Source organism: Silurus meridionalis, chromosome 6 (assembly GCF_014805685.1).
Source record: "Silurus meridionalis isolate SWU-2019-XX chromosome 6, ASM1480568v1, whole genome shotgun sequence".
Lineage (NCBI taxonomy): Eukaryota > Metazoa > Chordata > Actinopteri > Siluriformes > Siluridae > Silurus > Silurus meridionalis.
This window is the reverse complement of record NC_060889.1, coordinates 19,404,950-19,415,678: the sequence shown is the minus strand read 5'-3', so window position 1 is coordinate 19,415,678 and position 10,729 is coordinate 19,404,950. Positions and strand designations below refer to the sequence as shown.

General features: G+C 40.1%; 1 protein-coding gene across 1 annotated transcript in view; it reads right to left on the bottom strand.

Annotated features, from left to right (window-relative positions):
* Window positions 1-2,356: 2,356 nt before the first annotated feature.
* The window catches only part of ntn5 (netrin 5), a 15,859-nt gene continuing 7,486 nt past the window's right edge, over window positions 2,357-10,729 (bottom strand). Inside the window, exons 2-7 of the mRNA XM_046852087.1 lie at window positions 8,286-9,667; window positions 7,946-8,134; window positions 6,148-6,297; window positions 4,686-4,739; window positions 4,348-4,428; window positions 2,357-4,197 (exon numbers count right to left, since the gene is read on the bottom strand). Coding sequence (XP_046708043.1) covers window positions 3,467-4,197; window positions 4,348-4,428; window positions 4,686-4,739; window positions 6,148-6,297; window positions 7,946-8,134; window positions 8,286-9,654 — 2,574 coding nt within the window. The 5' untranslated portion in view covers window positions 9,655-9,667 and the 3' untranslated portion in view covers window positions 2,357-3,466. The remainder of the gene's footprint in view (window positions 4,198-4,347; window positions 4,429-4,685; window positions 4,740-6,147; window positions 6,298-7,945; window positions 8,135-8,285; window positions 9,668-10,729) is intronic.

Sequence of the window (10,729 nt, the reverse complement as noted above, 5' to 3'; positions counted from 1 at the left end):
AGCAGGGTGTTAACTTTCATCATGCACACACCACCTGCTTAGAGAAAGCTACCCATTTTGTCTCCCTCCACTTGTGGCTTTGATCCATAATCCTGACTCTTGTGCAGAAAACTCTCCTGCTCACAAAATCTCAAAAACTTCAGACAAGGGAAAAAGTCAGCTGGTGTCAGATATGCACGGAAACGCGGTCCAAACATCGACATGGTAACAATGACTGTCAGATTAAGGTATTTGCTATAAATCAACTGTTCTATAGTTCCTATAACTAACTACAGGCACGCAGGAGGGAATGGGAATAGAGAGAAAATCACCCAAGCTTCCATTAACTTGACTTTATCTTTCTACAGGCTCTTGTTAGCTCAGGAAAAGAGATTTAAAAAAGCAGAGTTTAGCTCATGAAATCAAAATGACTCATTGTAGAATAACAGTGACAGACAAAAAAACTTTCAGTTCACTATGAACTTGTATCCATTTTCCATAAAATCAGAAAGGATTCATATTTACTTCAAAATAATTTAACATCAAGCAGAAATATAGTGAAACTAGCAAACAATGGTTTCTGTAAAATTTCTGAATTGTATTTACTGAGCAACTGCTGGGCTATATATAGCAACCAAATCCCCCAAAGCTTTTTTTTTTAACTTGATATTTTATGGACTATTAATTGTTACTTTACTGGTCATTTTGAACCCTGTGTTTGTACAGTAGGTCATGGTGAACTAAAGATGGCCCTGCTTTTACTAGTTGTAGAGGGGGCTGGGGAGCAGGAACTGGTCTCGTTGCTATGGTTGCAGTACACTCATATGAAAGGTATTCATGCTTGGGATCAAGTGGATTGACCCCCTTGCTCTCGGGTTAACAGAAGCCGCATGTGTATCTGGTTCCCTGAGCTAACATGTGTGTCTGTGGATGAAGAAGGGAGAGTGGCTGTCTGAGTATGAGTGTATGTTTTCGAAACACTGTGGGAAAGATCTCCCAGTATGTTAAGGTTTAACTTTTGGTGTCAGTGTTCAGTCTTCAGTCAGTCACAGACAGAGAGAGAGGGAGGGAGAGAGGGAGGGAGAGTAAGGGAGAGTAAGAGAGCACTAAAGGAGGTCTCCATGAACTTTGGCTCTAGAGGTCTTAAGTCCCATAAAAATTCTTCTTGCTCGGCAGTAAACACAGAGCTCAGAACATGGTGTTTATCCCACACATCCTCCTTGTGTGTGTAAGTAGGTGTCAGTAAAGAGGCATGTTCCTCTGTCTGTACTAACATACTCTAGCTTGTTCAAAAACACAAAACAGACCATTGAAAGACCACACTTGATAGTCGAGTACATGTTTGGGGGCTCACTTGGTGCAAAGTATGTGTTATTCAATACACACAGTTGGCACACAGACAAAATACCGAACATTTTGGTGTAAAGAATGCATGTGTGTGAGTAATACTTAAGCAGACAATTTTGTGTAGTGCAAGGAGCAAAGAGCTTTAAGATTATACTACTAAGATAACTTTCCATCATAGGTCTATCATTGGCAAAGTAAAGAAAAGTGCTGCCCGAACAAACACAGAGGATCTTTTCCCACCAAAATGATCAAAAACGTCTTCAGTCACATCCATGATGTATTGTTCATTATAGTGGTCCTGATAGGTCCCAGCTTAGCTCTCTCTTAATGTCTACCTAAATAGACAGATGCAGCAGTGCTTTAGTCCTTTAATCCAACCAGCTCTTTCATCTTCTAAAATGTGCAGGCTACTCAAACAGAAAAGGTTCTAAAGATTTAATCCACAATCTAACACCACTCTCATCACCACAGGACTTGCCATCTCATAGACAGCTAACTAGAAGAGACTATTTTTAATTGGGGGGGGAACTTCATGAATATTTTTAAAAGAGACAAATATGTGAGATAGTTATACCCAAATGAACTCATTGGTCATGGAATTTCATTCCTAAAGCTTGATTACCTTAAAGTGTGCCCAAATAACTGCATGATGCCTATCAGGTAAAGATGTTGCCAGTGTCATGGGATAATTCCTGTCAAACAAGATTGAGGTCTGTTTGTTTTGCAGGGTGACAAAAGCATGTTAGTGTTCAATCACACATGCCAAAAAATGTGACACACTCTGTGCACCGTACAGTTGTCATGCTGGAATACTGGAACATCGGAGTGGCAGTGTTCTGCTTGGACATAAAGGACAAGGGTTGCAAACAACTGGCATTCTTGTTTTATAATAAATGGTAGTTATGTAGATGTGATATGTATTGACATGTACAGTAGTCACTGCTTTCAAATGTGCATCGGAATAACATTAAGAGTAACAGTGGGCTACTCATAGGCAGACAGCTTTTTATTAACGTAAGCGTATTGAGGATTAACACACTTAATATTAGGTGTATAACTTTATTAAAGGACAGCTACAATAAATAATTTTTAATAAGAGTAAGCCTGGCACATTCAACCAGTATAGTGCACAGTTGGAGAGTTAGAGAGATTTTACAGTAAATAAAACATAAAAAGGGCAAAAATGTTTTTAAAGTTGCTGATTATATGCTGTAGTAAAATGGCAAATAAAACCTCCTTCACATTACAGATATTTGAATAAAGCCTTTACAATCACATCTTAGCCTCATCTGACTAATCTTAATAGTCTCTTAATTCTTCTTCTTCAGCATTTAGTTCCTCAAGTCTTTTACTTTTCGCTTTCATACACATCAAGGTATTTAATGTTTTAGTTGGTGCAATGTAATGTCATTTTTATTCATTAAAAAAAAGACTGGCCTGCCTGCTGCAGGCGCTGATTTTGGCCACAAGACATCTCAATAGAAAATTAATCCACGCAAGTAGTGTCGCAGGTCTGATTTTTATACAGTTTTTGAGTTTTATGTAAGGAAAAATCAGCTTCTCTTTTTTCTCTGTTTTACAGTAAGTATGACAAAAACACAAATCTTAGTGTTAGCAAAAACCTGGAAAGCACTATTGTAGGAAACAGTGTTAAAACCAAAAACTCATTCCGTTAAAATACACCATATCACTTTAACTAAAGATTTGTTAAATAAGAGCACTTTTCTTTATTATATCTAGGTTATGTTTGCCAAACATAAGTTTCTTTGTTGGGAAAAACTGTTTTAGAAAGAGCACCTGTTCATGGAGCTGCTGTTTTTAAAAATAAATGACCAATGACTTAATAAATATCAATAAATGACTTTAGTAAAACACATTTGAGATTTCAATAGGACTTTTGGTATATAATTAAACATCACTCCAAATCCTTTCAGTCAGACGTATGCTGTAAAATACAAATGGCAGTTGTGGCCCTCAATGAATCAACCAAACATCAACATATTTCTGCTAAACGAAAACTTTGTATTGAGGTTCTTCCAGCTTTTAGGATTTGGGTGTCAAATGTACTGTTTTAGTGTAGATCCAAACTGATAATATGACAGTTCTTTGTGCACTGCATAACTAATTCAAATATAGTTATTTAATGTGCACTCTCAGGTTCTGTTGAACTTTCTTCCTTCTTTCCATCTGTAACTGGAGATGATGTAAGCAAACTTGTCTCCTGCTGCTGAGGCTCAATAGTTGGACTTGTTTCTGCTCGAGCATCAGATTTAGGATACTGTGTTTTTGGATTATCTCCATTCTCAAAATTGTCTCTGTTATGGACAAGCTGTCCTTGTAAATCCTGTGTATTTGTGCTATCTTTTTGTGTGTCAAGTGTGGTGTTGGGTGAGTGTGTGTGGAAGATTTCATCAGACTTTGCAGATAGTTGATGGTGAAAATGCAGCCTCTCAGGTTGGAGTTTCTTGAGATGTGGTGGGATGTATGCCTCTTGTGTTTGCAAGAGGGAATGTGTCCGTGTTGTGGAGTTTGTGTTTGGTAGGCATTTTCCCCTATTGTCATGACCACGAAATCCCCTCAGTTTGGGATTCCAGTGTTCTCGCCACTGTAGGGCCATGGTGGAGCGATCAGCAACCAGCCGTCTTTCTCCTGGGTCCCAGCCCCTCCTGTTTTCCTCCGCACCAATCAAGAGGAAGGTCCTGCCCACTTGGAGGGTGGGGCAACCACAGCTGACATCACGGTCAGGAACCCAGAGGGTCTGGAGGCCTTTTTTAACTTGAGACAATCCAACACGGAAAACAGACTGCACCCACACAGAGAATTGCCACCAGGGACCAGAGCGTTCTTTGGCCCTAACCTGAATCTTTAGCACTGTGAGAGAGAGAGAGAGAGAGAGAGAGAGAGAGAGAGAGAGAGAGAGAGAGAGAGAGAGAGCACTTCATTGCTAAACTATTCTACATTAATGTATTCACTTAAGATTTTATTTATTTCATATTTTATTAACTGACCAATGATTCTTACCATAATCTTTGAGGCAGAATGTCTCTAAATTCATTTTGACCTTGGCTTGAGATGGCTGACAGTAAGAGAGGCACTCCTCAGCTGGAGTGGATGAAACAGAAAGATGTGAAATAAGTGAAAGATTGTAGAGTAGTGAAAGATTATAAAGATACATAGAGTATACACACATAATCCACAAGGTGGCAGCAGTTAATAATGATTAAGGCTTTAGCTAGTAAGGAGCCAGCAATAAAATAAAAAAAAGCGTTTCACAGAACTTATATATCAATACAGTCCTTAAATGGTTCTGCCAATAAATTATATGATGGCAATTCAAATATAAACAATATATAGCTCACCTATGCTATATTGGGGCTGGTAAACTGGGGTTGGTGGAACAGCTTCTGGGATGCCTGGTGACAGAGATAGAAGCTGATTATAGCAAGCACTGACAAGTTTATTTGTGTGCCTTTGATTTAGACTCTGAGCTTTTTTACACCTCGCTGGTGTGTGTGAGCTTTCTAATCCCAGTGGTGGCTCATTAGTGCATACTGATCGTGCATCTGCATGTGTCTGTGTCTTTGCACAGATGCCAGAAAGAGGATGTGTGTATGCTGGTGTATATCTCTCTATCTCTTGCTCTCCTTCTCAATCGCACACACTGATACACATTAGCCATGAAAGGCCTGTAGCTCTGGACCAACCATATATTATGACTGAGACTTGTCTTTTTGCCTATAGCTCTGCCACAACTGTGACAGTGATACCTTATCCCTCACCTTGGCCCCCATACTGTAACCTCCTTTAGTTGCTCATACATGTCACCATGGGTTCCATAACCTATGCAGGATTTGAATGCATTCTGTTAAGATATGTATCTAATATATGATTAATTTACTAATGACCTGTGGTACTAGTAGTTGGCTTACAATGAGCTTTGTTTAAAAACACGGCACACTCTAATTTTTGTCTCTTTGTGCTATAAATGTTATGTACGCTTAAGGCATGCAAGATAAAGACCCCCAACAGTTTTGCCGGTGTCATGCTTATAATACAGCTCAGGTCAATTTACGAGTTCTCAATGATAAGGACTGAACCTCCTTGCTGTACTAAGTGCCAAATGTTTCACGGGTGCTGGTCTTAGCTTAGTTTTTAAGCTGTGGCCTGAGCGAAGACCTCTGGTTATAAATAACCCAGTTGGTCCTGCCCAGTAAAACAACAAACAAGCTTGTCTTTCACTGAGCCTTTACGAGTGAAGAATTATGTGCCTGCCAAAGCTGGGTGCGATGCTGGCTGCTCGTCTGACTGCTACAACAGGTGCCTCATGCATGTGTCACCTGAGTGGAGATTTAAAAGTGTCGCCAGATCCACTACTCAGCTATGGCAGGGCATTGTGCAGATTATCACTCTCTGGGCCAACATCAGCAAGAATAGAGTTTGTAAGTCCAGCAAAGGCTAACTACCAGGTGGATAGGAGATTGGGCATACTAATAGGATAATAAGGCCAGAGGAGGTTCAGAGCCTTGCCTGGTTTTACAGGAATGAGAGGATTAACAAACAACAGGGTAAGGCAGCATATTGATATGATGCCCAATACATGAATTAAACAATTAAAATTAATTAGGCCAAGAGCAGTCAAAGTCAATATACAAAGAAGAAAGTATGTTGGGAACATTAGGGCAGCAATGAAGTTAACAAAAATCTTCTGTCCACCTTAAAAGTAGGTCTATCCATTGAAAACTAAGCATAGACCTGTCATGAGACTTTTAGTCTATGTTATGCAAATAAAATACAACATATTTATACTTGAGTGGAACTTACGAATGCAGGGTCTGATAGGCGAGTGGCCATGTTTGTATCCCGGAGCACAACGGTTACATCTTTGTCCTGTAACTCCCTCCCTGCAGAGGCATTGTCCTGTTGACTGGTTACACCAGTGGCCAACGGCACCCAGAGGATGGCACTGACATGCTGGAGTAGTGGATAAAAGTAAATAAGAGTAAAAGAGAAAGAGATGGAAAGCAGGTAAAATCCCCATATGTCACACACACACACACACACACACACACACACACACACACACACACACACACACACACACACACACACACACACTATTGCTGCTGTATATTGTACAAAAGACCTAAAGTAACCTCTTTATCTTATGTGATGTACAATACAGCTATTTGTACTGCCATGCACTCTCACACTTTATGTACATTACTGGTCTGTCATATAATCTGTATTGTCTCATATTGCAGGTAAAGTCTAGTATAGTCTGTATTGTCCTGTATAGTCTAAACTAAATGTAAAGTGTTGTTATTTATGTCTGTACATTTCAGATTCAACAACAGCTAGAACCAAATTCCTTGTGTGTGTCCACGCACTTGGCCAATAAGACTGATTTTGATTCTGAAGTGAATCATCATTTGTTCCCTAAGAAATTATATAAGAGTCTGCATTTTGTAAAAGTGGCCTGCATTTTTGCAAAAAAATATTTTTCCACATTTCCAAGAAGTTTATCAGTGAGTCATGTAAATGTGGGAGAAGCAGGAGTAAAAGCTATAAAAGCAGCAGACATAACCAAGCAACTCTGTCAAACTCTGATTATTCAAACAAACTGCCTTAGGAGTACAACAATGTAAATCTACTGCTTGTATCCAGTCTGAAATATTTAGGTAATTTTTATTGTTCGTGCTTTAGCTTTTTTTTTTTTTTCTTCAGAAAATTTAATGAGTGAATTTATTACAGCATGATGTGTACATAATGTTTACACACAAAGGCCGTCCACAGTGTGAAGTTATATTAGGATTAAAAGCTCCTATAAGCATGCCATGAACATTAGAGCAAAGGCCAAATGTCAGAGCACATTCCAGCAGTCAAAGTGTAGCCATAACATAGACACAAACCATCGGGCTTTCTGTCAATTATACACACAAGTCTGTACATCAGGTAAAACCATGCCATTATCTGTACCGATATTTCTACAAACAGGTGTATCTGTTTATGTAATTGAACCTAAATCTAAAGTTAGCATGGCCTAAACGGCTTGCAGCTTGAATTATTCACATCTCTATCAGAATTTGTATTTTAACCAAAAGTGAACATAGCTTTAAGTAGTTGTATCTCTGTTGGTATCTGTTAGATATAAACCTAAAGTGGGAAACCTTCCCCCTTTACTTTATTATTATAGTTTGTTACCGCCCTGTGTTTATTTTATTAATTGTATTTCTCTAAATATATGACTAAAAATATAACTTAATTCACCTCACTATGACCCTGACCAATTAGTCCATTAGATCACTGTAAATAGTACTTAACTTCATTTTAACTAACCTCAAGGCACCCTTGAGGTTTAAATGCATCTCCTTTATGAAATTCTAATCTTAGCCCGGATGGCATGTGAACATTTCTGGCAAAAAAAACACAGCTAAGTCTAAACCAAACTGTGCACCTCCTATTGGCATTTGTACTTATATCTGTTTAAAACACATTAACTGTTAATTGCAAATACATTCTGTTACATATGAAGCTAAAAAAATTATTAATTTAACCACAATGCAGGTTTTTTAGGCATACACACACAAATGTTTACACACACACTCAAACACAAACTGACATTGGCAGGCCTTGCGATGGTCGAGAGGCTTGCTGTGGTCACGGGTATATCCATTCTGACACAACTCACAGTGGCGCCCAGTTGTGTGGTGTCTGCACTTTAAACACACTCCACCACTGACTCGGCCAGATTGCTGGAACACAGTCATACTGAACCTACACTTATTGGAGTGGCCATTGCACTGACAAGCTGCGAGAAAGAGGACAGAGGATGGTAATAGGTAACGATATTACTGTGAAACACATTACATTACAACGTTTGTAAAATATTTTAAGTTAAAGAGCAGTAAACTAATATAAGATCATGGTAAACAAAGACATACACAGCAATCATAACTCACGGACGCACGGGTGTGGCTGGGTGGGCGTGGCTCTTTGCCATGGACGATCATAATAAAATGGCTCACAGGCATCGCAGTCTGGTCCAGCTGTGTGATGTTCACATTGACAGTGTGCATTACCTCTGTCATCACGACGACATCGAGAGGCGTGTCCATTACATTTGCACCTGCCACCCACCTGGACATCAGCGAGAGCAAAAGTATGTGTGGGTGGGGCTGACAGAGAGGAAGGTAAGAGGTGATGTGCGACCTTCTTCCTTAATCGCGAACGAGACCCTGCACGTCCTGCATTGTTTCTCCGCTTCCTCAACTCATTCCTCTTAGTGCTTTGCCCCTGAATTTCTATCATCCAATCACACAAGCCATTTTGGCATGGCTTCCACTGAGGTGTGTCTTTCTTTTGGCCCCTTCTTTTGCCTCTGCCTTCTTGAATCTCTGACTGTTTCCGGGTCACATTGTGTCCAGTTTCTTGAGAGGAACTCTTGTTCCGATTTCTTCTTGATGATTTTTCTCCTTTCTTGTGCCTTCTTGTTTCAGTCATTTTAATCCATGCATTCGCTTCTCTTTGCTTTTCACTTTGAGTCACTTCATCATTTGACCTTACTGACCACTTTAAATCCTCACCCACTTCATCTGGCTTCTTGTCTTGTCTCACTGATTTACCCTGTGATTGATGGAACACAATCCTTATGTCAGTGGCAGTCACCCAGTCCTGGAGGCCAGGACTGTATTCAAAATCAGAGGAGGAAGGACGTCCATCTAGAGTGGAAAAAGCCAAAACAACCCCACCACGGTGTTTCTGCAAAGGCCTTGGATCTGAGCACAGAGACTCTGTCTCCTGGTGTCTGCTAAGAGCAACAGACTGAGCTGGAAGGCCGAATCTCCCCATGCAGTCACTGGAGTAGAATTGCAAGGGGCGCCAGCTGCGTCCGTAGTCCATTGACTTTAAGATTGAAATGGAGAAAGGATCAGTGGGCTCCACCTGCTGGCAGAATTGTAAGCTGATGTATGTGACCTCAAAGCGTCTGCCTAGAGGAATAGTAAAGGTCCAATCTCCATTAACTGAACCTTCTGAAGCTTTCCAACAGGTTAGATTATGGGGATTATGGAGGTCTGTCAGAGTGCTGATGTTTCTCTCTGTCCCTTGCTGCAGGTCTTCAGCTCGTACAGGCATACCATATGCAGCGTTAATAAAATCGGACAGGCAGTGGCGTGCACGCCCATCCAGGTGGTAGCAGGGGTCATGGGGTGAGCTCCAACGAAGGGGAGATTGAGAAAGGGATGAGAGAAATGAATAAGGGAGGAAGCTTAGAAAAAGGGACAAGAGAAATGACAGGGCTAGGGAGGTAGGGGAGTGATACTGGAGCATGATGTCATCAGGCCTGCAACAGAGAAGGCAAGAAAGTAGGGATTTCTTTAATAAGGAAAAGGTCAGCTCATAACAGAAAAGGATTATAAAGGATTTATTTGACACAAGAATAAAAACCAAAAGAGTGAGAGCATTACGACATCCATTTTCTTCACCTGCTCCATCTGTGCCCCAATTGAAAACATCCCCACTCATGGCACAGAATGTATGTTAACTGATTTACAGGAAAGTCCAGCCAACCAATCATTCGCTAGTGTATCAGTAGGGGGCATCTCTTATTTCCTTCTGCTTGGTAGGGTCTAGCTTGATGCAACCTTTTAAAATGGATCTTATTCGACAACTCAGGATAAAGATCCCAATGAAAAAAGGAATGAGGGCAAGCAAATGTGTGAGGCATGGAGGCAGTTCCTGTGAGAAACGTCAAAAAGCAAATGGAACAGCTGTCTTATGAGCCCAACCCCTGCGCCATTCATCAAATTTATAGTCACTTTCCCATTCCTAATCCAAACCTGAGGCACAGAGAGTAAAGGATTGAGGCAACAGAGAATGCTTGAGTGGGGAAGTTTACAGTAATGGAAGCTGTGTAAAGATAACAAGATAGAAAAAGAGTGTAAAAGAGTAACTGACAGAGACAATAAAAAAGTAAATATAAGACATTTATGAATACAGGATACATAGGCCATGATATGATCTGGCATTTGTTTAGCTTTATTTCGGCCTGAACATGAATTAATTTAGTATACTAATACCGCTATTACTATTTAAAATTTTTTGTCTGTTTAGAATGAATCATATAAAGCATTCAGTCAACATTTTTTGGTCCCCTGTTCTCAAGATGTTGTGGTTATATCACCATGCCTTGTTAAAATGTTTTGCAATGCTTGTCAAAGAGGAAATGGTAACAGGCAACGACAACGCGGACCTTGGACAGCTGGCTTTAGAAAGTCAGGGAAGAAGAGGGGAAATGGAGATTAAAAGAGAAAACTGAGTGGCAGATTTACTGACTCAATGTGAAAAGGCATGTAAGACTTTTTGTACCAGCTTTTAAAGCAAAACATGTTGCAGCTATTCTGTC